This window comes from Triplophysa dalaica, chromosome 7 (genome assembly GCF_015846415.1).
Source record: "Triplophysa dalaica isolate WHDGS20190420 chromosome 7, ASM1584641v1, whole genome shotgun sequence".
NCBI classification, from domain to species: domain Eukaryota; kingdom Metazoa; phylum Chordata; class Actinopteri; order Cypriniformes; family Nemacheilidae; genus Triplophysa; species Triplophysa dalaica.
Window position 1 is genome coordinate 19,811,786 of NC_079548.1, and position 25,564 is coordinate 19,837,349.

Below are 25,564 nucleotides of genomic sequence, written 5' to 3' on the forward strand. Positions count from 1 at the left end.
CGGTAAATCGAGAGCTTCGCTTTGCGGCTCAGCTCCTTCTTCACCACGACAGACCGGTACAGCGACTGCATTACTGCAGAAGCTGCACCGATCCGTCTGTCAATCTCCCGCTCCATCCTTCCCTCACTCGTGAACAAGACCCCCAGATACTTGAACTCCTCCACTTGAGACAGGAACTCTCCACCTACCTGAAGTGAGCAAGCCACCCTTTTCCGGCTGAGAACCATGGCCTCAGATTTGGAGGTGCTGATTCTCATCCCCGCCGCTTCACACTCGGCTGCAAACCGTCCCAGTGCATGCTGAAGGTCCTGGTCTGATGGGGCCAGCACGATGACATCATCCGCAAAGAGCAGAGATGTGATCGTGTGGTCACCAAACCCGACGCCCTCCGGCCCCTGGCTGCGCCTAGAAATTCTGTCCATAAAAATTATGAACAGAACCGGCGACAAAGGGCAGCCCTGCCGGAGTCCGACATGCACCGGAAACAAGTCTGACTTACTGCCGGCAATGCGAACCAAGCTCCTGCTCCGGTCGTAGAGGGACTGGATGGCCCTTAGCAAAGGGTCCCGAATCCCATACTCCCGGAGCACCCTCCACAAGATGCTGCGCGGGACACAGTCGAATGCCTTCTCCAGATCCACAAAACACATGTGGATTGGTTGGGCAAACTCCCATGAACCCTCCAGCACCCTGAAGAGTCTCAAGTCTGTTAATCTCAAATAGCATACGGCATTGATAGGCAGTGACACGCATGTTATCTTACAATACGTTTTTATTTTATTATTTACAAGAGATTGTCTAACACAACAAAGAGTGTATATGATCATCCATCATACAATATATTTATAAACACTTTCACGTTCTCTTGATACATTGACACACAAATTTAATAAACTTCTTTTAATCATCAAAAAAAACCACATTATCATAACACAACCTTATTTTGAAATGCTCATTTCCGTTTCATTATACAAATTCAGTGGATGAAAAGATATTTGGAAATAAATACTGAATGTCGAGTCTCTTATTTCTTCTTTCCTCTATTTCCTTCTTTTTTCTCTTTCCTTCCACCACTTTTTCCTTTTCCCCTCCTAGGTTCCCTGTTCATGTCTCCTCTTTCCTGTCCATTGTTGTGTTGCAGTTGAGCCGTGTGGACTCTCTGGATCAGAGAGAAATAATCCTCACGGGGGCTGATGGGACTCGTCACATTGACTCGGTTTGGAGAAGAAGATCTTCCCCTTTCATGTCTGGCAGGAGACCTGTGAGGAGATGCAGACCTGTAGTGATGTTTTTTGGGTGGATTGATACTGAAGGAGACAGGTCTGCCAGGTTTGGGGTTGAGTGGAAGCACAACAGTTTCTCCGGGTTGTCCAACTGTGAGAAAGACTTCAGGTAATTGACACTGATGAATGTTTGTTCCACACGCCTAAAGGGAAACCGACAATGAATCATAATCACTCATAGACATCAGCATTTCTTCATGGTTTTGTGGATATTAAACTCACTTCAGGTGGGGGGAAACGCATGGAAATTTGAAATGTTATCTGTGAAAGAGAAAGATTGTAATTCTTATAATCCTTCTATCAACTAATAGACATTAATAATAGCTGAAAGTGTTGTCAATGTCTTACCTGCATGGGCATGTCATCATACAGTAACCTTTGCTCATCTGACCCAGGGCTATATGATCTAAGAGGAGAGTCACAGAGCATCAGGGTGGGAGACCTCGACCTGGGAGGAGCTTTTTGGGGTACGGCCGGTGACGCGGGAGTCAGGGTGATCTGAGGGGTAGATGCTTTATTTCCCCCTTTGTGATTCTCTGTGCTGTAGATATGTAGGCCTGGCGGTGACTTCAGTGCACATTTGTCTACCATGGATTTAAATAACTGTTCAGCGTCTTTAACTGGATGCAACAAGTCATTATAGCAATACACATCAAAATATTGAAAATGAAAGAAATAACAAGACTCTGAATTTGAAGAGATATTGTAGACAAATAAAACGAAAGAATCAAAAGTGTATTTTTGCACAAATATATTTTGACAAGGCTGAAAATAAAAAAAGAATGAACACCAAATTGGATTATAAAAGTGTAGTTACCAATGGATGTAGTGTTGGGAGTCTTTATAGTGGAAGAACTATATTTGCTGGGTTCAAATGAGCATCGCTGGTCATCCATTGGACTTTGCTGTAGATGATGGACAAGAGAGAAAAACTGGTCCTGATCAAAACTGTTTTGTTCCTGATTCTGAGGAAAAAGAAATGCATCAAATGTAATAAGAGGAGCAAGTCCATCTTCCATAATTCTGTTATTTTGGATATTCGTGTAAATTTCAATATGTAATATTAGTTTGTTTTTAGTTGTGTTTTTTATTGTGAAATCACCATTTATATGATTCATTCGAGATGTCTCTTTGTTAATGTTTAAATCCGAGTGTATGCACTGTGATAACATCAAGGCATTAGTGATATTTCATGTAAACTAAACTAAGTAAATATGTTTTTTTGCCGATAGGTGATAGATTTTTGTGTGTGCAGTTTGCCCACCTCTGAGACTGGACTGAAGGATGCTGATGTCCGGGTCGGCCCTGATTGAGATGGAGGGACAGTCTGGGATGCGGGTCGAGAGTGAGACTTTCTCGGGGGGGCTGGGGACCCCAGCTGGATGTGAGGAGCAGAACAGCGTTGATCATCTATCCGAGAGCCCTGCCAAAGAGAAAACAAATGGAGAGTGCACATAGTGTTATCACAGAACGCTTTTACATTAATGATACTCTGTCAAGGTTTCTGTGGAACATGAGATCTCTAAATGGGGATTGCAACTTTAAAATAACCCATTTATTGCTGGAGCGAATTTGCCCTACTTTGAATCTTGCTCTGGTTTTCAATAAAAAAAGAAAAATGAATAAATATTAAACAGTGTTTTCAATACTCTCACATTTGTTTTAATGGAGTCAGAATAAAGAACTGGTTTGAATCATTTCACCTCTAAAAATGGCATTTAAATTAAAGTAAAAAGCCCTTGTCTGTTTATTGCTTTTAACTGAATAATATGACCCTTTCAATAGTAAAGTATTTAAGGACATGACACACCTGTATTCTGGAGACGAGATTGAAGAGTTGATCAGATTCCTGACCAGTAACACCAGTGGAGTGAAGTACTTCTGGGAGCAGGTTAAGGGTTGCTCGCTGGTCATCAAACCGTCGGTTTTGTGTATTAGCAATAAGATTAAAAAACTGCTCAGCCTCTTGATCTGTTTGAAGATGAAGATCTGTAAAATAAACTGGATGGTTGTTGTTTTTTCTATTTCAAATAAAGTCATTTGAATGATAGTAATGGATTTCGTTAGGATAAACCTGATGGCCTGGATGAATGTGATAGGGGGTTGATTGAGCAGCGTTGTTTGTCAAGACTTCCACGCTGTGCTTGACTCACTAGACAGAAAAGCTGGTCCTGCTCACCCTTGAGGATTAAAAAACAGGATTACAGGCATTTGCACTTTAATAAATTAGTGGTGAAGGTTTTCGTTTTATAGGTTAATCAACAAAACATTAATGGTTTGCATTAATGCAAATGTAAATTGCATTAACATTGTCATTGTCAATGTTATTAACCTAGAGAGTCAAATATCAATCCAAATGACTTCACAAAGATGTGTTTCACGACACTTCTGGAGATGTAAAGGAACATTTCACACAAAAATAAAATCTTTGTCATTATTTACTCACGTCTGTATTTGTTTATTTGTTCTATTGAACACAAAAAGGTGTTAGAATGTGTTACCGTGTTGGTTTCTTCTTCCACTATGGAAGTCAATAGTGCCCAGAACTGTTTGGTTCAATCATTCTTCCAAATATCTTTCTTTAGCTGCACAACAAACTTCAAGCAGGTTTAAAGTATCCCTTTAAGACATCTACCTAACTTCCCCTAAGACCAATAATTGTATATTATATAAACTATAGATCATTTATTTAACAGAAAAACTGTTCTGTTAAAATATCTCACATTACTCCAAATACTCACTTTAACTCACCTGAAAATCATAATCCATTTGGTCTTTATCTGAGATTGGGCTGAAAGAAACTGAAGGAAGCTTGTTGAAGGAATCGGGATGATCACAACGCTCAGTGGGATTACTGAGACTGAAGTTTGGGGACGCAGGGGTCATGGGCATTTTTCGAGGACTCCGTCTCCTGAAACTCTAAATGACAGGTGTTATTTTTGCAACAGTTCACACCTTTCCAAATATAAATACATTTGAATATACATTCTGCATGTTTAGATCACTCAATGAAGAAATTTCTGAAATCTGGAAATACTCACATGAGCGCCGCTGACCATGTTACAGATGTGATCATAGCTTTTTTTCAATGTATTAGTCTCTTTCTGCTCTTTGATCGTGAATGCCTCCATCCCCGGTGATGAAGTGAGCATCACCCGCTGGTCATCTAATCTGCGGCTCTGACTGTTCACCAGAAGCTGGTAAATCTCATCAGGATCTATTGAAGTAACATTTGAAATTAGATGAAAATGTAAATGACAGATACAAATGCATCATTTATGTTGATGTGTGACCTGGTCCGTAGACGGGAACTTGTTGAGATGTTTTTGGTGCCAATGAGCAACGCTGTTCCTCTATTCTTCCACGCTGACCATTATTAACAATGCTGACCAAATGGTTCTCGTCAACTGAAACGTCCTGAACCCATTTAATGAAGGCAATTTAGTAGATGCATTAAAAAAATAAATGCACTTTACAGATAATTTGTAATAAATTACAAAACTGATAATAAACGAGCTGAAAATGACGGCAATAGGAAAATAAATAAATGTTAAATACCTCACTCATCTTGTCAATTCCCAAAGTTGTCTCAACCTCCAAAATCTTCATCTGGATATTTATCTCATGTCAGCCCCATATTGTGCACGTTTCTTTGTAATAAATCATGAAAAAACAAGTCATGCTTCCAGTGAAGGCTTGTTAAGTCAAGATCTTGGTCGATCCAGCTTTTCTCTGCACTCACATGATGCTGACAGAGAGTGAATGAGAGCTTTTAGAAGGTTGTAAGCATCAACTATTAACCCAAAGCCATTAGAAAACCTAGCCAGAGATCCCTTCTATAATCCTAGATACATCTGTTAATCCTCTCTTTAGTAGAGTGATCATCTTTAATGAAGAGAAACTACAATCATTTGAGCATCAATCTCGAGAGATCGACTCACACCATCAGCCTGTTCAGACCGGAGCCCATTGGTGGATTTCTGAACATGTGGAGACAACAGGCTTACTCCCATAGTCTGTAAAAGCTGGATTAAAAATATATCTATGTGATTGTTTTTTTCAACCTCAGACATTTACATTTATTATGGATTTTCATTTAAAATTATTTGAAATAATTACTTGAATTCAATTTAACATAAATGTGAGTAAAAATAAGAGCACCATACAAGGTAAAAGCCAATACAGGGCGATAAAGCCTGTTCAGGATCAGAATAACACAAAAAGACACGAGTCATTAGCATTAAATTATTCTTTTTTTGGCTAACTGTGGATCAGTATATCCCATCAAACGTATGGCTACCTATTATAAAAGTATTTGTTTATTAGTGCAAGTTATTTTAGTATGTGAGAACAGAACAGACGACTATATAAGAGACATTATATCAGCACAGCTCTGTTGTCTGGGACATCCTTCAGTAATAGTTTAGCAGTTGTTAAATTTTTGAGATACAGAATATAGTTTTTAAGAGAGCTATGTAATAAAACAATATTGCTCAAACACACACACGTCCATAGTAAAAGCTTGTATCCACAACCGCAAACTTGACTTGACCGACTCTCTGTTCACATGCCTATACCATAATGACACTAAATATACATCATCTTTGCACATTTCTGTAAAGTTTATTTAGAATAGTTAACAAATAGACAGAAAGGCCCAATGAACCGCAGTCTCCCAATCTGTGAGAACGTAACAGTAAAAGAAGAAAGTGCACAAGTTTATAGCAGGACATACACAAAGGCTGCCATCACTAACACAAAGACAGATAACTCTGCATAAAACAAAACTACAAACAGAAATCTCTGCTTTTCTGCACGTTGCACGTACATCTATCATAGTTATAAAGGCACGTGGATGTTTTACAGTTAAAGGCGGGTGTGGGATAAAACCTTCATAATAAACAATAGCAGTCAATACACAGTGTGTCTTGAGGTCTAGAAGTCTTCACGTAATCAGAACTAATATTTATACAGGCAAGATTTTATCCACATAATTGCAAAATTAAAGCACTTTCACATATTTTTTCATTTATATTAAATATCAGTGTAATAACAGCATTTATATATACACATATATGACCAGTTTAGCTAATCCAGATCAAATAACTACTTTACTTTACTTTACTTTAAAAGACAGAAAATAAGATCAGCAGATTCCTGAGAATTATCTGGATAATGTGTCTTATTTTACTGGATATTTCATACAATACAAACTTCTATGCATCTGCGTTCACATGAGCTCACTTCCATGAATCTCTTCAGCCATGTGACTGCTAAGATGATGCTTGCTCCAGCTTCTTCAGATCGTTCAGGAAATTAGTTGGAGTTAAAATGTGGGACGAGCCTGCAGTAGAAGAAAATATTAGTACACAAAACAAGCATTGACAGGATGATCTCTATTGGACATCTCCTCTCACCGATCACAACCTCCCATTTGCCTTCAGTGGCTCGGGTCACTTCATAAGCAGAGCGCATCTCAGAATGCGTCACTCCACCGATCACAAAGATGATGAGTCGCGGGCCGCTGCGGTACTCGGTGGCAGATCTGTTCTTGTGCCAGTGTCCAAACCGTGCACTGCTGTGATACGATTCAAGAACGATTTGAACGTTTGTATTGACATTTGACAGTCGTATTCAATCACTGATCCCTCTTATATACAATGTGTGGTGCCGGTACCTGACAGCAGTCTGTGTGGTGGTGATGGGGGCGGGGTCAGACAGGAACGGCCACTGCTTCCTGTCACACTTGTCATCAATCACATTCTGCACAGCAGAGAGGATGTAAATGAGAACACAATCATTCCTGTATGACAACAAACCTATTCAGTGCTTTCTGACCTCCATCACATCTTTAAGGATGGGCATCCACCGGGAGAGCTGATACGTGGGCTCTGTACGTTCTTTCTTATCGGGCAAACTCTTACCGGCGTTAGCACCCTAAAGACACGGCAGAGAATAGACGAAATACTTCAGAGGACCAAGATCAAATCAGCAGAAATGTGCTAATTCTTGTGGTATCGGGAAATCATCTTACGCCAGTAATGATGGGACAGCCCAGATGCTGCAGGCTGGTGATGATGTCTCTGTCCTGCTGCACGTTTGCATGCTGAATGAGTTTGTTTAGATTCTCTTCACCTATGCCTGTGTGAAGAGACCGAGAAATCACGCTTCTGTTTACGAGATGAATACGTCAGTTTAACATGAAATCCAGTTTTGATACCCTTCTTCTTATGGAAAATGTAAAGCAGGATGATGCGGATTTTGTCATAGGGCTGGATCTCTGTGTTGAGCAAAACGGGGACGATACTCTTCATAGCGTCCTTGAGCGGCTGCCCCTCAGCATCAGATCCCATGGCCAAATCCTACATTGAAACACACATCAATCTCTGAATACTTGAGCTTAAGAGCGAAGATTACTCGCAAGCACCTCAAATCTTCAAATCAGCTTTACAAAGGATATTTTAAAAGAGAAATTATGTGTCAGTATTAAGTGTTGTGGCACTGAATATCGCCGCTGTCCTTCTGAAACCTCGGATGTGTAAATTCACCAGGAAATAGATAAAACACTGTAGTTTGCGAAGTACTTTTTAAAGTTTACAAGTACTTTTTAATACTTTGACATACACGAAGGGTGACTAATAAACAAAAAAATAGGGAGATACAAGGTTTCAGAAGGACAACTGCGATATTTAGCTGCATAGACACAAAATACTGATGGGAAGTTGACAAATAAGAGCGTGAACTGTGATTTACTTCAACAAACATTTTAAACAGGATGTTTTTATAACGGGACATTTTTTTGGACAGGGTATTCAAAAAAAGTGTAATACCGCCAGCCGTCGATAGCCTTCAGTACAACACAGGTGTTGAATAATATACAGTATTTACATAACAATTCCCTTAAATGACTACAAAGGTTTTAATTCATAAACATGCGGTATCATATTTGACTCATAAACATGCAAATCCATCAAATAAGAGGTACATGAGATTATCTATCAGCACGTTGTCTTGTGATATGTACATGGCACTAAATAATACACCTCATAAACAGTGTGATTCATTAAAAGCATGTTTGAACGGACGGTTAAAACCATCTGCCCATCTGCTACACATAAAACAGGATGTTCCCTATACGCTGCCCAGCCATGTAGTTGGTACTTTCACAGATTATGCAATGACTTCCTGTATGGTTTTTTACTGACATAGATCATCGTTCAGCCCCTGAGCTCTTGCATAATACTTTCAGGATGTGTAACAGAATGTATTTAACACAGCCTCACACAATGTATTGTAGGTACTGTACATACAATAGCATGTATTAGCACTTAATGTCTACTGACCTGCTCCACCTCACACAGCTTGTCTAACTGATTCTTGAATTTTTTCATGCAAGCATCAGCCAGGTTCAGATGAGTAGAGTACTGCCAAAAACACATAAAACTCACTGTTACCAAAGTGACCTTTAAAGACGGTTAAAGAGATTTTTGTTTCTGAGAACTCGTACCAGGCTCAGCTCTTTCTGGTACTGCGGCATCTTCTTCAGCATTTGTGAGAGATCTTTGATGTTGGCCTGAAAAATATGATTGACACGTCTATTTTTTTTTTGAAAAAAATAGAATGACTTTATAGTGATGTACAGCTTAAATGTAATACAATTTTGTGTACATGTAATATAAAATGTATGAAAAATAATAATAAATGTAATAAAATGTATACAATTAAACAAAATACACAATGGAGAAAAGGGGAAATAAAATACGCCAGAATACAACACAGTTGTACAGAAAATTGTAGGGACCATATTTATAAACATGCATTATGCCTGGCTCTATCAAATACTTAATTCTGATCGTCTATGAATTATTAATATATGTTTTAAACAGCAGGGGTCGATGTGTTTACTACAAACAGGGATATAATAATATTTCTTTAAAATAAATTAACAAATAAATCCAAGTTAGGAAAAGCACAGACAAAGTCTTTGATTATAATAAAGAAAAGTTTGTATCATTTTTCAATTTGATTTGGAATTTGTTTAAAATTGCAATTTGGTTTTGTCATTTGACATATTTTTAAACAGATATTTTTATTTTACAAAGAAATGTGCAGCATTTGACAAATACTGAAATGGCACTTCATTTCTAATATGTCTCAACTAATTTTGAAAAATAAAATCGTATCGTGAGATCAGTCTCGAGCATCGCATCGCAAGCTGACTGAATCATTACATCCCAAGTTTCTTCTCACGTAATAAAAATAAGCTAAAATCAATATTTGATGTCCTTTTATTTCCTAATTCACACAATAATTTGTATGATTTATTCCATCAAGCACAGCATGACATCACAGTGCATTGACAGATAAAGTGCATCTCTACCTTGTCCGTGTTCATCCTCTTGCTCTCGCAGAAGGTGTGCAGCAGCTCCGTCACCTTCCTGCAACACAACATGAGCCATCAGAACCGAACCACAGCAGTGGATTACAGACAAATAACAACACGGCTGCTCCTACTTGGTGACGTCTGCGATGTGCATGTGCCGCAGCTGAACCCACAGCTCATCGTCCTCGTCCAGCAGCACCTCCTTCTCTCTGGCCTCTCCGATCCCTGTAGTCTGATATCTGTCAGCAAACACATGTTAAGATTGACTGCTCACGGGTCACATTGAAATCTTAAGGGTTACAGCAGAAAATCACACACTTGTAAATGTCCTGCTGGACGTCTAGCAGATCGTAGACCATGGCCTGAAAGGTCAGCTCGTGCAGGATGGGAGTGATGGGGTCGTATCCACGGTCCACGATAAGCAGCTGGGAGCGAGCTTTATCAGTGCCCTGTCAAACACACAGAAACATTACAATCACAGTAAGAAAACAAATATTCCTTCAATTCCTCCGGGCCAGTAAGTCACATTTTAACCTGTTAAAGCAAATTTTAACTCAAACTTGCCATTAAGCAGGCTAACGCTGTTTATCGATTAATCGCATCTAGAATAAAAGTTTGTGTTTACGTAATATTTGTCTGTGTACTGTGTGTATTCATTTTGTATTTTGAAACACGTAAATGTATATATTTAAGAAAAATATAATGTATAAATGTCCATATTAAAAAATGATTATATAAGTATATTACTCAATTTATCTAAAAATACACATGCAAATATTTCCTAAATATGTACAAGCATGTGTACGTGTATCCATTTATAAATACAAAATGAATAAGCACAGTACACAGACATATATGATTTTACCACAAACTTTTATTCTGGATGTAATTAATCGTTGAAACAGTCCAACTAAACGCTGAATAAAGAATTCCTTAAAATCCACAAAATAAACTTTTCTGACACATTTGACAATATTCTGGTATGTAACTTTGGTTTGTTTTGTATCAATTGTTTACCGAATTGCCCGAAATGTTACAATATAGACTGAGAGGCTAAGCCGTTTTAAGTTGCTAAAATTAAAATAAGAACTACAATTGTGTGAAGACAAAAGAAAACAGAAGCAGCAAAGCACAAAGAGAAAAACAATTGCCAACCATGAAACACAAGCAGAATCTTGAGGCAAATTGTTCCATTTTTATGTTAATTATTAATAAAGATTTTCAGCTCTTCCAAAAAAAATTATTCAGCTCATATTTCATGGAGGGGGGGGTCAAAATTTGCTTTACAGCACCCACCTGAAGCTCAGGAAAATATCAGCTGATAGATGAGAAAATAGGAAGAGAAAGAACAGTCCAGAAGACAGTGTGAGAAATGGCACAGCAGTCGTGAGTGTCACTTTAAAGAGAAGAAATTGAAGAAGGTGTGAAGAATACAGCATGTGTGAAATTTCGCCTGTGTTTTCAAGACCAGACACGCTTACAATTGATTATTTCTGCATTATAAATATTCCCCATCTCACCTCCCCCATGCTGGGATTATCTGCCTTATGTGCGTTCAGACGGTCCATCACCATCTCTGCAAGGCTGAAATTCTCCTTGGGGCCCCTTAGAAAAACACATATGGTTTACACTTACACTCCCTGTACACTTCAAACTAATCACATAACAGCAGAAAGCTGAATTCACTAGAATCAAAGAGGAAATAACGGCTGATGGTGTATGGTGTGGTCCTTACTGCCTGTATCGGATGGCTGGGTATTCCTTTAGAGTGTCACAGAGAGTGGCGATCTGCTCGGCCATGGCCTCCATCATCCTGGTTTTCTCATCTAAATTAGCCTGATTTGGGCTGTAGAGCATGTGGAAGGAAATTGGGTTGTCCAGAGAAAACACCTGCAACAAAAACAACCCAAGAGATGAATCGTCACATGCAGGCAGAGGTTTGTATTTTTACAGAAACGGAGAGGACACCTCTACACACCTGCGATTCGTACGGTATGAAAGACACATTTATTTCCTTCAAGGTTTTGATGACCTTGGCGAGCCTCGACCTCCCGATCTCATTGAAAAGCCCATCAGAACAAGCTGATGGCGGAGTGAACACAGATGTGTCAGTAACACATCACAGGCTATGCCCCAGAACATGGACAACACCAGTTTAAAGTCCCCGTGAACAGAAAGTTGCGAGCATTTTTACTTCCGGATTTTGATGCATTTCCAAATCGAAATGGACTCTCGAATGACAAAAAATAGTGGGCGTCGCTTTCGTTTTTCTCTGCGATTTGATTGGATGTATAAAAACAGTTACATTTTTAAATGGAACTGCCATTGAAGGGGAGGAGTTAACGTATGCTTCGCCCAAGCCGTCTAACATACGTCAATTAGCCGGGATAGTCATTAAATGAGCGAAGTGCATTTTTTAACTGAAGGTTGAAGGCAAATTTTAAAAAGAGAATGACCCCAATTAATAAACCATTTACAATAAACGCTGCAGTAATTCATGAAAAAAAGGGGCATCGTCATTTTTCAATTCACTGGGACTTTAAAAGTAACTTAAATGAATTTGTGTTTCTTGTAATGTCAATGCATAATTCCCATACTCCCATTCATGCTATTTCAGTTTTAATGATTTGGTTTTAAAATGTGGAAAATAATTACAATAAAGAATAAATAGGTGCATCACAATTGTTTAACTATTATGCAACCATGTGTAAAGTATGAAACCCCAAATAGCAAATAAGATGTCTTACTGTCAGTAAAGAAGATATGAGCTGCTTTGTAAGTGAAGGCTGAATCTTTAAAGTCATTGATCAGCGAACGAACTGACTGTAAAAAAGAAAAGGTGATTTATTTTAAGACCATTACTTTATACGTACCATATAGTATTTTAAGGGCTATAATATAATATAAAATAATACAATACAATATAATATAATACAACACACTGCCCGTCCAAAAAAAAGTCAACACCTGGATTTAACTAAGCAAATAGGTAAGAGCCTCCCATTGGATAGGAGGTCTAGGTTCAGCCATGTTATGTGCTCAAAGAGGTCAGCTGACTATCTGAATATACTGAATGACCAGGTTATTCCATCAATGGCTCCATTCTTCCCTAATGGCACGTGCTTATTCCAAGACGGCAATGCCATGATTCATTCGGCTCAAAGTGTGATAGAGGGGTTCAGGATGTATGAGACATCATTTTCACACATGGATTGGCCACCACAGAGTCCAAACCAAAATGCAACAATGGACGGGAATAAATGTTGTGACATTGCAAAAGATTATTGAAACGATGCCAAGGCGAGTGCGTGCTGTAGTCAAAGCTAAAAGCGGTACAAAGAAATATTACATATTATTGTTTTTTGGATGGGCAGTGTATGATATAATAAAATAGGGTGTTCTGACCGTTGGCACTGGGGAGATGAGGTAAATGGCCTCCAGAGTAGGGATGGGCTCTCTGCGTTTGCTAATGTCCTCCACAACTGTTAAGAAAAACAACACAAATGTAGTTTTCTTAATTTATGCACAGTTTTCCCAACAGCTCTAGCAGCAGACACGTCTCACAACAAATACTAGTGACATTACATTATAGATTATACAATATATTTGTAAATGTATTAGTCAATTCAAATCTCATTTATTTGTATAATGTTTTCCAAAACACATTATTTAAAGCAGCTTTAAAGAAAATGCAATGTTTCAATGTTACCGAACAAAACCAGAAAGGTCCAGAATTTATATGAGGTGATTTTAAAAGAAAGATAGAATATATTATATATGTTTATATTAGGGCTGTGCATTTAACATGTTGACAAAAATTAAAGCGGAAAAAAAATGTACGCACCCGCCCCAGACATGAGTAGGGCTTCTTACATTTCATACAGTTGACTGGTGACAAATATGATACTGCTACGACTTACAGCGAGATATATAACATACAGAATAGTGTATGGAAGAAAGAACCTAAAATGAAAGATATCTGTGCAAAAATTACCCTGAATGAGCTTTCGTCTCATATTGATATAGATTTTTGTCCCGATATCTACGAGTGGACATGTCATGGTGATTTTATACAACAGTCAATTAAATAAGAAATTAATTTTAAGATATATTTTGACAACATCGTCGGTTTTCCTAATTTTTCAACGAAAATATATATAAAAAATAAAGCCTAAGGAGAAGTGTTGCGCATCTCTGAGGAACAAAGAGCATAGTTTTGTTGCTAAATGAATAGTTTCTTGAGCGAATCAATTGGGTGAATCAATTAATCAGTGTTTCATTCATAAAGAGTTATTTATTGCATTCCATAACGAATTCAGTGAATCTACTGAATTATTGGCATTTTCCATCACCAACTGGCAGTTTTTAATTCTTCGAAGAATTCTTAACAGTATTAAAATAAAAAAGTTAAATAATAACAATGACACAAATAGATTTGTGACAGTTAACCAAACTGTTTAGGTCTGTAGTTAAAAAATTCCGCTTCAGAAATAAACAAAAATGTGGCCGTTTTAGCTTCTGAAGATCTGAAGCTACTTTCTGTGTTGTGTTATTATGGCTTTAAATGATATTTTGGCCCCAAATGTGATGTATTATTAAGTTGCGATTAATAAGATTAATTCATTGCAACATCATGTACTTAATCAGATTTAAAAATGTAATCGCTTCACAGCCCTAGTTTATATACATTTCATTTACAATTAGCATTTTAAAGCAAATAATACTATCATTAAGAACATTAGCAGTTATGTAATAATTCATTATTTTCACATATTTTCTGTATGCTCTTATTTATTGTGATTACATTTGTGTAAGATAAGCCTCATAACTGGCAGTTGTAAACATTGCTTACAATATCAATATCAGCTATAAAAAAACAATATCAATTGACCACATTAGTGGAAACATGGAGTTACACCCTGACAACACGCATGCATGCGCACATACAGACATGTCTTGTTTATGCCACACATGTGTCTGTGGGGACAGTCCATAGGCATAATGTTTTTTATACTGTACAAACTATATATTTTATCCCCAACCCTAAAGATCATAGAAAGATTTTAGCATTTTTTTTAAATATTGTTCTTTACAATTTATACGCTTTTTTGACACCCACGGTGACACGAGTCCCCATGTGTTAGTGTGCATTCAGGTTTAGGTCCCTACCGGGATATAAAAACATGTCCACACACACGTATACACACGCTTTATTCTGATATTGGTCTTGTTCTAATGGCTTAAAGCTGGTGACATATCAAACTTTTCCGCTGCTACACATCAAACTGAAATACACTTCACACAGCACTCAATTGTAAATGCTTAATGTGACCGATGTAATAATGTTTAAAAAATATAACTCACTTGTTACCCCTTCAGCCATGATGTCGGACATTTTACAGCATGAGGACAGAATCCGCATACTGAGGTAATCAACAATAAGCACCTGAAGAAGAAAAATTAAAAGAGATCTGAGCCATTGTCAAAGATGGAAAATAAACTACATGATGCTATTTTACTGCATTGCTATTACCTTCCATTCTCCATCTTTCTTAATGCTCTTGATCACATCATTGAGAATTTCTACACACAAAAAAAACAGAAAAACTATATCATTAGTTCCAGAGAAAAGATATTTTAAAACTACAGTAACTTATATGAAAGCTAGTGAAGCTTTGTGAGACCCATATTCATTTTTATAAATGTGATTTAACAGAGGAAGATTACAAACACATGTATGCATCATGATGATTATGCTACCTGTAACTGTGATAAAGTAAACATCTGTAAAGTATTTAAGTATTTTCAGGTTTGGCTTAAAAAAACACTGGGAAATAAACACACAAAATTATCTGGTGGAAAAAGACATAAAATTGTGCAAACAACAGGGAAAAAAAGAAGAGCAGTTCTTAAAAGTTAAACATTTCCTGTGTTTTATATCCATCGCGAGGATGATCATGCGATCACACACACTGACGTTTTAACGTAATCAATACGTGCAGCTTTCCAGGTCTATATTAACATTAAATAAGATGAGCATTCTACACAGAAAACGTGAGAGGTAAACATGTGCTAAATACAAGTTAAAGTTTGAGTTAAATTACGTAAACAGCTTCATACGGAAGTGTGGTCCAAAATGACGTATCGAGCATTCACTGTCCACAATTAAATATGCACATACACCCAACATATAACAGCACAATATAACATCGTGTATTATTTAATTTCTACAGAGTAAACGTATTAACATCCACAGTTTGAGATTGCATGTCACTTACTGTCGTTAACGATTGCTTTTAGTCCACTCGGGGCCATCTTGACACTTCCCTGTTGACAGACTACCAGCAGACCAGTGAAGTCAGAAAAGATCGCATCTCCCCCACACCCTGATGGACAAGCGGGGCGAAAGACGATATTTCAAAGTAAAAGTCCGCGACAACATAAAATTCTTCATTCCGGTGTAGTCGGGGCTTTTCCACAAGACTGTTGGAGTATTAATTGATGTTTTTGATTTAAATAGAAACAAGACATCATTGTGCTTCTCAAGTAAATCTATCTTTTTTAAGAATATTTATATATAGTTTTATTAATAATTTTAATGGTAAAGTAAACACTAATATGCTTAAAAAAGTTGTGTTTCAGTGTTACAATCCGGAAACAATTAAAGTTAACTTATTACAATGAACGCTTTTGACTTGTTTTGCTTTATAAAACAAAAACATTTGGCACAAACTCCTCTAGGGTGCCATGTTTACGAGGACTGGTGCTTATATATCCGTTTAAAATTGTCTGGAACATATTGGCTAATTGTATCCTTGTTCGATTTGCTTTTAATTAACTTCCAGTACTGAGATCACTTTCTTTATAAATGCGTATTTTAGTTTGATTTAAGCATTATTGAAAAAAGTCTATACAAAAGTGTTTTGTTTCTTAAACTTGGTGCCATTCACATTGTCACATTATCTAAAATATGTGAATTGAGCTTTCCTCTTACTGTAAGGTACGATGTAATGTTTTGAATATTTGTTTGGCTTTACAGAGCCGCAATAATACTTCATATTTTTCCTCCTATCGTTCATTTAGGAAAGGTGTTTTATTTCAGTGTATTCCTCCAGGAGGCAGTGTTGTACAAATTAACCAACACCTGCAATCTATGTCAGGTTTAAGTCAACATGGCTTCACGAGGAGGGTGACATTATCCATCTAAAAAGGCTGGTTCAGCCCAAAATGAAATGAATGTCATCATTTACTCACTCTCAGATAGTTCCAGACTTTTATACATTGCTTTGTTCTGCTAAAAACAAACAGATCTCAACGCCCATTGACTCCCATAATATTTATTTTCCAAAGTGTGGTAGTAAAAGGGAGATGAGACATCTTTGTTCTGCTAGACACAAGGGAAGAATATTAAGTAACCAAAGACATTTATACAGGTTTGGAATAACGATGAGATAATTTATTTTGGGTGAACTACCACATTGAAGTAAAGGGACAGAAGAACTGTATCCATAGTGCACCAGTGTTGTCTCAGAGGTGTTTGAGCTTGCATGACAAAAATCAAACAATTCAACATGAATATGGAATTTCACTTTTATAGAATTTATACATAAAAGTATTCAACCAAAAGCGGTGTTCTTACAGTCATTCAGAAAGCTACAAACATGTCAGACTATGTGCACGACAGTGTAGAGTGAAAACTCATATTTACAAATATATACATTTCCCCACCTGTTCACTGAGTCATATAACTTAAAACCATATTCTCAAACCATTGAATACATGGTTAGTCACTTATAAACACACCAATGATACGCAATAAGTCTCGATTCCAAGGTTGCAGTATGATAGAATAAATTATTATTTGGTCTTGTGATCATTCCTCAGACTCCATCTGCTTCAGCATCTTATCTTCTCTCCTGTTCCTCATGCGCTCCTTAAAGTCCTCTAGTTTTTGTCTCTGTTTCAGAAAGACAAACGACACTGTTAATGTCCAGAACATGTGTAAATGCTGCTAACCAATGAAGTATTTACGACATACATGCTTCAACCACTAATATCAACAGAATCTGATTTCAAGTGTATCAAATTAAACACTTACATTCATTTTTTCATCAGGGGGGAAGATTTCCCTCTGAAAAATGTTTAAAACGCATTAATAACACTTTTCGACATAAGATGTTATTTCAACTACCAATTAATCTGTTAACTGCATTTGTTGTTAGTTAATAAATCATTTGTTTGTTGATTTAAAACAGATCTGTTCATTGCTTGTTCGTGTACGTTCACTGTAGGTTTCATTAACGGATACAGATTTAGATATTTTTGAATGTATTAATAATTGTTGAAATCAACTTTAACATTTATAAATGCTGTAGAGACAAAGAACCTTATTGTGAGGCGTTACAAAAATAAAAGGCAGCAAAACAACTGAATACTTTGTAAAAGAGTTTAATTGCCCCCATAAAGCAAATAATCTGGCATCCAGCAGGGCTGATTTTAAATAAGACAACAACCTTTCTTTTCACGATGTATTCCTCAAAATACTCGGCTTGATTTGAAATCCAAAACATCGTCACTGGAAAGGACAGATAGACCATCATCTGTGTACAAAATTATACCATTTAAGTCAGTGAAATACAATAACTTGATGGGTGTAGAAACACAGCACTGCTAAATGATTAGCATGACAGAACGCTTTCAGGCATCTTATCCTAACCGTTGTTACGTTTTTACCTCCATAACTGACGTTTCGTTTATTTACATATAATTTATTTAAATTTAAGGGATTGAAAAATTATAAAGTACATCCAACTCACCCTAAAAACCTCTATTTTAACCCCCATGTCCTACAACTTCACCGCGTCAACACGCATTTAGGCACTTCCTGTCGGACAGATGTCAAAATAAAAGTCCGCTAGCACGTACTTCCTGCAGATCATATGGTTTATTGTACAATATTTGAAGTACATCTTATAAATATTCACGTTGATTTCGTATACATCATAACCTACAGGAACTCTGGTCAAAAAAGCAGTAGCAGCGCAATCCCGTTTACATCTGACGTCAGACAGCTGCAGGCTTATGAAACCGCATGAAATCACTGACCGGAAACGGATGCTTCGGCATGATGTAAGCATGAAGCAACATTACATCACATAATACACAACCAGCGTCAAACAATGTCTTCATCTTGAATGCATAAATTATAAATATTAGTACATTTTCAATTATGCCTCTTAGTGTATAAGGTTTTCCTATTTTTTTAAAACTGTGTATGCTCGTTTTCCTCTATTTTTTAAATATAGTCTGGCACAGTATGATTATCACTAATATATTACTGTTAATACTTTTTTGGTGGTGGAGCTTATTAGCAGGGTCAATAACAAAATATAATTTACTTGATCAATACTTGTTCATGAATACAATATTTTGCTTTGAGCTTATGTAGGAAAGGAAATCCGATGACAGTTTTGAGCAACAGAATTTTGAAAACCTCATCTGAAAAACACAACGGGCAGATTCCGAATAGGGCTGATATGATGCATTATAAAAGAGGAGACAGGCAAATTTTTGTTTCATTTAATTTTCTATAAAAGAGATGAGTTTATTTCATGATCATAACAGATTGAACCATTGACCTCGATAGCCCACGCACATAACCAAACAGTAATCGAGGAAAATGTTAAACAAACCCAAAAGAAAAAACAAAACAAAAACAAAACAAAATACCTGAATAAAGCAAACTCTCTGCTGAGCTGCAGGTCAGCACATTCTCTGGAGAATCCAAATCTATGGCACATTATGTCCAACTGTTACCATGGAAAAATGAAAATACATTTAAAGGCTCGAAGGAATGAAGTGTTTCTCTTCTTTAAACTTCTACAGACCAAATTAACCAAAGGAAAAAACGAGATATTTATATAAGTGGACTTCATGACCAAAAAAAAACAGTTAGCAAAGCATATTGTGTTAATGAAGTGTTGTTGCGATTCAATCTTCCAGGTAAGAGCACCCTCCCCCCCGCCACATACCGACCAACCATACCGACATGACATCCAAACATTCACATACACACTGATGATGTGGCTGCTCGAATGCGTCCTCATAGCAGTTTTGAGAAAATGAAAACATAGTCGCTCGGCGTATACTTAAGTCCAGCTAAAACTAGATTTAAACCTGAATATTGTAAATGGGTAAAATATAAAATGTTGACTTTTCCTTTTTTATCTTTTAAACACAAGCTCTCCCTTAAACCCCATATTTCCCACCCGGATCTTTCGAGCCGTACAGCCCCTCCCTAGCCCTCCCAGAATGTAATATATGCCAACTAGAATCGCAATACAATACAGGCACTGGAGAAAACACTATAAGAGAAAACTCAGAGGGCCTGCCAAGGTCTCAAATTGTGCCCCCGCCCCCCTTGCTGAGTCAAATAACAGAATTAGAACACATCTACAAGAATCGAACAAGAACAATGATAAATCAGAACGGTTTTTCCTTTTTTTTGGATTTTTGTTTCAAACTTTTTGTCATTATATCTTGTACAGCATACAGAGTCCTCTCTGTGCAGTTGTAATAAATTGATCGGTGAAAAGAAAGGAGTCATGCAGTGACCAGCCGAGTGTGTTCCCTAGAGCCAAATTTGCCTGGTGTTGACATGACGTTGGAAATGTACTTGTACCAGTTGCACAGAGTTGCGCGTTTTCCTTCTATATGTATAATACACTTAAAATAGTTACTGTATTCTTTAAATTATATTCAAACTAAACGATACTCAGAAACTGCCCCTTATAGATCAGCCCTCAGGCCTGCGATAGGATTCATCACCAGGTTCACGTGAAAACAATGAATAATGAAAGCATATCTCCGTTTCTGTCCTCAATTAACACTTGTCAGAATAATGCATATATTAGGGTTTATTTTCTACAAGACTACCTAAACTTTTAATGACGAGTGGGGAGAACAAGAAAATAGATTTATATATTAAGAAAGACGTTAAGTGAAGCGTTTCGGGTCTCTGCTATCGGCATAAAAGGATATGTGTGTTTGGCATAGACATAGATCAGAGGGGGTGAGGTGTTGGTACGAGAGTTAAAAATATTAAAAAAAAGAAAAGAAACAGCCAACCAATCAACCAAAACAGTAATTAAGAAAATACCTTTGTACAGTAGATCCTACATAATGAAAAATCTGCACATGTTAACAGTGCGAAACACACCATATTTAGTCATTGATCACAGCCCCTGGTGAATATAGTTTGTGTTGTCAGCGGTGTAAGGCGAGCTGTACTTCCTCTCCCGAGGAAGATCTTAAGTGCCCCAGTCCCATCCTGCCATTTGCCTGCTTGCTTGCTTTTTTTGTGAAAAAAGGGGGAAAGGATATAGCGAAAACAAAACTATGGAAGGGAAACGAAACGTGAAAACAAATCCCCCTCAGACATTTGGCAGTCGATGGATGCCGTACTACAGATAATCAGTACATTTCAGTTTTCTTGTCCTTTAGATATTCCTCCGTTGATCACATTGTCCATTGCTCCCATTTTCTGAATTAGAGTCACACGAGTCCTCTCTTTCCTGCCGTGGTCGCAATGCCAAATCCAGGAGGAATGCCCGAGAGGCCATGACGTCCCAGTGTGAGGGTCCCTCTTTCTGCTAAGGCAAAAGAAGCGCTACAGCCTCCCTCATGGGGCCTCAGCTTATGCATTGCTATTTCAGCCTCTTCAGGGTTTCTTGTGGTCAGATGGGATTTTTTTCCCTTACTGCTTTACAAGTCCATTCTGTCCGTGTTCAGGAATCCGTGATCTGGGTTTTTTTGCAGTTTCTCTTTTCCTCTTGCATTTTAGAACAAGTTCTCCTCAAAGATAGCCATCAAATCACTTTGGAAATTCATGTCAATAGTAGCTGCCATCTGGAATGGTAAAGGAAACAACAGTCAATTTGAGAAACACGCTGACGCGTAATCATTTCCGTCACTTTTTTATAAAAATTTGACACAATTCATTAAACGAAAAATATAGATCTCCAATATTTTCTTGGAGGACAGACTGCAACTCACCGCCTCTCTCCTCCTCCTCTCCTGTTCCCGGCGACGTGCGACTTCCCTCTGCTGGTCAAGTGCACTCTGGGAAGAGGCGGGGGACTGGGGCGGGGCTTGAGAGGGCTGTGGGACAGAGGGCGGCTGAGCCGTGTTCTGGGCTGGAGCTTGAGTTTGGTGCTGCTGTTGAGGGGGCTGGACCTGTTGTTGCTCCGTCCGCCTGCGGGGCTCCTCCTGGGACCTTCTGGCAGATTCCATGGAATCCTCGTCATCTCGGCCCCTTTACAGAGAATCAAAACCTTAAAACCTACTCAATGCTCTCTCTTGTTTTTAACATTCAACAACAAAAAAAAAGGACGAAGAGAAAAAACATTCACTGCTCCTGACTGATTACATTATAACTTTAGTAAGGTTTAAATTATATGGTTAAGACTGGTTAAGGCTTATTTTTTATTTGGTTATTGAATTACTGTACCTGATAACTACAATTAGATCAACCTGAAACACCTGAAAAGCACTCATTATTCTTATTTGTATGTTTGCTTTATTACATACTACTTTTTTATTTGAATACCTGCTGATTAGTTGTCTTCAACAGTATTTGAAATTTAAGTTAAGCTAATAGTTTTTATATCATTACCTTATCTATTCAGATTATATTGGTGAAAAATCAACAAACAAACAAATAAATAGATAATATTATCTATTAATTACTTTTTAAGGTGGGGCCGATAGAAAAAATCCTTGCCGTTGAGTCCCGTCACGGTAACAATGTCATTGCAACTCAAATTCAAATGCATCTCCTACCTCAGTTTCTCTTGTTCTCTGCGTACACGGTCTTTTTCAGCTTGCTCGATCTGAGCCTTGTGGGCTTTCTCTCGCTCTTCCTTCTCCCGGGCTACACGGCGGAACTGCTCGAAGCTGTCGCTAGATGACTTCAGACCAGACGAGGGAGTGGAGGTGGATTTCTGTGCCAGGCTTGCCCAGGAACCCATATTCTTCAGTTTCACATCCTGGAGATCAAATTAGGACCCGTTAGGAGTCTTGCATTTCAAAGGGTTGTGATTGGGGAAAATTTACAAAGATGTCCCTTCCACCCACCTGTACCTTTTTAGGGGCCACAGGTGTCTTGGGTAATTTGTCTTTGTCCTGCATGGAAGGTGGTGGATCACTCTGTTCAGAGGAGCGGATGACAGGACGGGAAATTTCAAGTGGTTTCATATCAGCTCCTAAAGCCAGATACATTTTTTAGTAAAACAGGTTTAAAATGCACTTCTTCGTTTATGCATTCTTTGAATGGAACAACATTTTTAATAGTTCTTGCATCTCATCATTTTTAGAAAAATGTGCCATGAACTTACTCTGTTGGCTATGCCCGTGCATTGTGTGTTTGCTCTCGGGGTGTTTATGTGACTCTTGTCTCATGGCTGGACTGAATGGCTCACCGCGCATCACAGGTGACGGGGGAAGCTTTTCTTCTTTAATGCCGCCTAGAGCTAAAGGAACTCGCTGTGGTTCCTTTAGCAAACAAAACTTCTGTTAATCCTCTGTGCATTAAACATTTGCAAGAGGACAGGAATCTGTGCCAATCCAGGAAGTGAACAAAATACCACTTGCCTTTTTGACCTGAGGGGGCGACTGATGGACTAAAGCAGCGTACTGAGAGATCTGAGGGGAATGCATCATGAGCGGGGAGGGGTTATCTCGCAGGTGTGCTGTCAAAATAAGGAAATTATTAAAATAAAGAACATGACATACTGTCCATTTCACAGTTCAGATGTATGGAGCTTGAAGCTACAAGCTTCTCAATGTATATGGGTAAAAAAAATTAGAGAATCTCCTGTAGTAAACTGGATGCAATACCTGAGTTATACGGGTCAGACTTGTGTTGTTGACGTGGAGAGTGATGCTGCTGCTGCTGCTGCTGCGCCTGCTGTTGCTGCTGGATGATCTGCTGTGCTTTCGTGGGGGGCATGGCGACTTTGTGTTGACTGGGCTGCGTTTGCGTGGTCTGGACTTGGCCTTGGGAAAAACTCAGCTGTTGCGAGTGCATGTGTCTGGCCTGATGCTGCGAGAGCTGTGGCGAGGGCTGGTGCGATGCTGACTGCTGAGTCTGAATGGTGAGCTGCGGCGGGGGCAGGGAGGCCTGTGGGCCCAGATGCGACTGAACCTGCACCGACTGCAGAAGAGACGACTGCCCTGGCTGCTGCCTGCTCTGCAGAGACTGCATTAACGAAGCCGTCTGTTGCTGCTGCAGGCGGTTCGGCTGAAGATGCTGTAGGTACATGGGCAGCGGCATGGAGGGAACGGTCTCCTCGTCGTCCTCCAGCAGCATCTGTGGAGGCTGGGAGGATAGGAGACCCTGCGGAGTGAGAGTAGGAGGGGAAAGGGGCCGTTGACGGATCTGCTGAGGAGGCTGAAGGAGGTGTGGAGGGAGGTGGTGCTGGGGAGGAGGTGGGGGTTGTTGGGCCTGGAGCTGCTGCGGCAGGGTCTGCTGGGGTTGCTGCTGCTGCTGCTGGGGTGCGTTTTGTTGCGGAGGTTTAGGAGGTAGCGCAGCTGCCCTATTACTGGGCCGTGAAGGCTGCTGGGGCATTGCGTTGTGTAGGGCTGAAATAAGATGTAGGTCAATACAGATGATCTGCAATAAATCATTTAGAACAAAGCAACCGGAAGCTTCCACTTACCTGGAGAAGGAAGGATCGGGTGCTGGTTGAGGAATGGGTGCGTCTCAGGTGACACAGGGCCTCCTTGAGGGTGAGCGTTAAGGTGAGGGGGTGCGGGGGAGGACGAGTCATTAGCGTGATGGGGAAGGTGCATGAGGGACTGACCGAAGTGGGCCAGGGGATCAAAAGGGTTTTCCAGCAATTGTGAGGGCTCCAGCGCGGTGACGGGAGGAGCCATGTAAGTGGCGGGAGAAGGATGCTGCTGCTGCTGTTGTTTCAGCAGAGCGGTGGGCTGCAGCACGGGCGTCTGGGGTTGATGGGAAAGCTGTGGCATTCCTGGAGCCATCGGCTGGTGATGAGACTTCTTGCCTTCACCTCGGCCTCTTTTCTTTGACTTGGAAGTCATCCCTACATTGAAGTTTAAAAGATCAATTAATGTTGTGGAAGCGTTGTTAAAACATTTGTTAAATACAAAACATTGTCTGCTTGTGTACCCGTCTCAGAGTCTTCACTTTCAGAAGAGCTGGACTCACTGCTACTGCCTGACTCCGATGAGGAGCCTTTTGTCTTTGCACCACTCATTGCCTCCATGGACTTCTCTGGAGCTGATATAAAGGGGAAAAATACAGCCATTATAAATCTGAACAAATACAAATTTATCCCAAAAAATACATATAGGTCCTTATGTGGCCTTGAATCTTATGCACAAGGTTGATATTCACTCACCAGCAGGCTTCTTTTTCTTACGAAGACAGGACGATACGTATCTCTCCAGCTCCCGCAGCGTGGAGGGCTTCAGTGTCTCAAAGTCGATCTCGATTTCGTCCGGGTTGGAGTTTTTGAGCGAGGGCTCGCGTGATTGAATGATGTGGACCACACGGCCCAGTTTATCACCGGGCAGCTTGTTTATGTCCAAACTCAGCTGTCTCTTCTCTTCATATGACATTGGCTTACACTTCTCTGCTCCGGTCATGCCAGCCATCGCCTGCCCTCCGGCCAGACCCAGATCCTCCTCAGAATCCAGGCCTGTCACCGGCTGCAGGGTGGGTGGGGCCAAGCCTAAGGGAGCCATAGAGCGGTTACCCTTGCCTCCCTCTTTTTTCTCCCTGTAGGAAAGATTAGATAAGTTCACTACACTTTTTAAAAAGGATTATTATACACCAGTTACTTGTCTACTTTCCATATAAAATGGCCATTTCTAT

At 39.1% G+C, this 25,564-nt stretch overlaps 5 protein-coding genes across 9 annotated transcripts in view; all 5 read right to left on the bottom strand.

Moving 5' to 3' along the window:
• Positions 1-866: 866 nt before the first annotated feature.
• Positions 867-2,038, bottom strand: LOC130426789 (uncharacterized). Its single transcript, XM_056753733.1, has 3 exons — positions 1,632-2,038; positions 1,506-1,544; positions 867-1,426 (listed from the first exon to the last, which is right to left on the bottom strand). Exons 1-3 carry the CDS (start codon positions 1,872-1,874, stop codon positions 1,025-1,027), a joined length of 684 nt encoding a protein of 227 aa, XP_056609711.1. The 5' UTR covers positions 1,875-2,038; the 3' UTR covers positions 867-1,024.
• On the bottom strand, positions 2,011-5,296 carry LOC130425880 (G-protein-signaling modulator 1-like). The gene is made up of 8 exons (XM_056752303.1): positions 5,227-5,296; positions 4,325-4,500; positions 4,035-4,202; positions 3,358-3,463; positions 3,094-3,272; positions 2,548-2,706; positions 2,101-2,248; positions 2,011-2,048 (listed from the first exon to the last, which is right to left on the bottom strand). Exons 1-8 carry the CDS (start codon positions 5,294-5,296, stop codon positions 2,011-2,013), a joined length of 1,044 nt encoding a protein of 347 aa, XP_056608281.1.
• Positions 5,297-5,886: 590 nt separating this feature from the next.
• Positions 5,887-16,038, bottom strand: stxbp2 (syntaxin binding protein 2). The gene is made up of 19 exons (XM_056753691.1): positions 15,945-16,038; positions 15,200-15,249; positions 15,031-15,112; positions 13,072-13,148; positions 12,414-12,489; positions 11,645-11,748; positions 11,402-11,556; positions 11,187-11,271; positions 9,985-10,115; positions 9,798-9,905; positions 9,664-9,721; positions 8,791-8,856; positions 8,627-8,707; positions 7,504-7,645; positions 7,318-7,424; positions 7,122-7,220; positions 6,961-7,046; positions 6,701-6,861; positions 5,887-6,627 (listed from the first exon to the last, which is right to left on the bottom strand). Exons 1-19 carry the CDS (start codon positions 15,979-15,981, stop codon positions 6,557-6,559), a joined length of 1,776 nt encoding a protein of 591 aa, XP_056609669.1. The 5' UTR covers positions 15,982-16,038; the 3' UTR covers positions 5,887-6,556.
• A 1,204-nt stretch (positions 16,039-17,242) lies between these two features.
• Positions 17,243-18,720, bottom strand: LOC130425636 (protein PET100 homolog, mitochondrial). The gene is made up of 4 exons (XM_056751950.1): positions 18,483-18,720; positions 18,180-18,266; positions 17,765-17,797; positions 17,243-17,623 (listed from the first exon to the last, which is right to left on the bottom strand). The coding sequence occupies exons 1-4, from the start codon at positions 18,507-18,509 to the stop codon at positions 17,540-17,542; spliced, it is 231 nt and encodes a 76-aa protein (XP_056607928.1). The 5' UTR covers positions 18,510-18,720; the 3' UTR covers positions 17,243-17,539.
• Positions 18,721-19,230: 510 nt separating this feature from the next.
• brd4 (bromodomain containing 4) overlaps positions 19,231-25,564 on the bottom strand; it is a 40,668-nt gene continuing 34,334 nt past the window's right edge. For 4 of the 5 annotated variants that reach the window (XM_056751944.1, XM_056751945.1, XM_056751947.1 and 1 more), the window contains 10 exons: positions 25,089-25,468; positions 24,857-24,967; positions 24,384-24,770; positions 23,563-24,306; positions 23,317-23,414; positions 23,061-23,217; positions 22,801-22,928; positions 22,507-22,712; positions 21,721-21,979; positions 19,231-21,573 (listed from right to left, as the gene is read on the bottom strand). In XM_056751944.1, the coding sequence (XP_056607922.1) occupies positions 21,505-21,573; positions 21,721-21,979; positions 22,507-22,712; positions 22,801-22,928; positions 23,061-23,217; positions 23,317-23,414; positions 23,563-24,306; positions 24,384-24,770; positions 24,857-24,967; positions 25,089-25,468 (2,539 nt within the window). In that variant the 3' untranslated portion in view covers positions 19,231-21,504. The remainder of the gene's footprint in view (positions 21,574-21,720; positions 21,980-22,506; positions 22,713-22,800; positions 22,929-23,060; positions 23,218-23,316; positions 23,415-23,562; positions 24,307-24,383; positions 24,771-24,856; positions 24,968-25,088; positions 25,469-25,564) is intronic. The other variant, XM_056751943.1, reaches the window with a different exon arrangement.

What these genes read in the sequence shown, in the direction of transcription:
- LOC130425636 (XM_056751950.1), bottom strand. Translation starts at nt 18,509, where the DNA reads ATGGGGGTTAAAATAGAGGTTTTTAGG. An exon ending in TTAAAATAGAGGTTTTTAGG is followed by an intron (nt 18,267 to 18,482) that starts GTGAGTTGGATG and finishes TTTTGTACACAG; the next exon opens with ATGATGGTCTATCTGTCCTT. An exon ending in CCCCTGATGAAAAAATGAAT is followed by an intron (nt 17,624 to 17,764) that starts GTAAGTGTTTAA and finishes TTTCTGAAACAG; the next exon opens with AGACAAAAACTAGAGGACTT.
- stxbp2 (XM_056753691.1), bottom strand. Translation starts at nt 15,981, where the DNA reads ATGGCCCCGAGTGGACTAAAAGCAATCGTTAACGACA. An exon ending in CACATCGCAGACGTCACCAA is followed by an intron (nt 9,722 to 9,797) that starts GTAGGAGCAGCC and finishes GTTGTGTTGCAG; the next exon opens with GAAGGTGACGGAGCTGCTGC. An exon ending in AGCTGTGTGAGGTGGAGCAG is followed by an intron (nt 7,646 to 8,626) that starts GTCAGTAGACAT and finishes GTTTCAATGTAG; the next exon opens with GATTTGGCCATGGGATCTGA.
- LOC130425880 (XM_056752303.1), bottom strand. Translation starts at nt 5,296, where the DNA reads ATGGGAGTAAGCCTGTTGTCTCCACATGTTCAGAAATCCACCAATGGG. An exon ending in CCGGTCTGAACAGGCTGATG is followed by an intron (nt 4,501 to 5,226) that starts GTGTGAGTCGAT and finishes TTACTTCAATAG; the next exon opens with ATCCTGATGAGATTTACCAG. An exon ending in ACATGGTCAGCGGCGCTCAT is followed by an intron (nt 4,203 to 4,324) that starts GTGAGTATTTCC and finishes CCTGTCATTTAG; the next exon opens with AGTTTCAGGAGACGGAGTCC.
- LOC130426789 (XM_056753733.1), bottom strand. Translation starts at nt 1,874, where the DNA reads ATGGTAGACAAATGTGCACTGAAGTCACCGCCAGGCCTACATATCTAC. An exon ending in ATGATGACATGCCCATGCAG is followed by an intron (nt 1,545 to 1,631) that starts GTAAGACATTGA and finishes TCTCTTTCACAG; the next exon opens with ATAACATTTCAAATTTCCAT. An exon ending in TGCGTTTCCCCCCACCTGAA is followed by an intron (nt 1,427 to 1,505) that starts GTGAGTTTAATA and finishes GTTTCCCTTTAG; the next exon opens with GCGTGTGGAACAAACATTCA.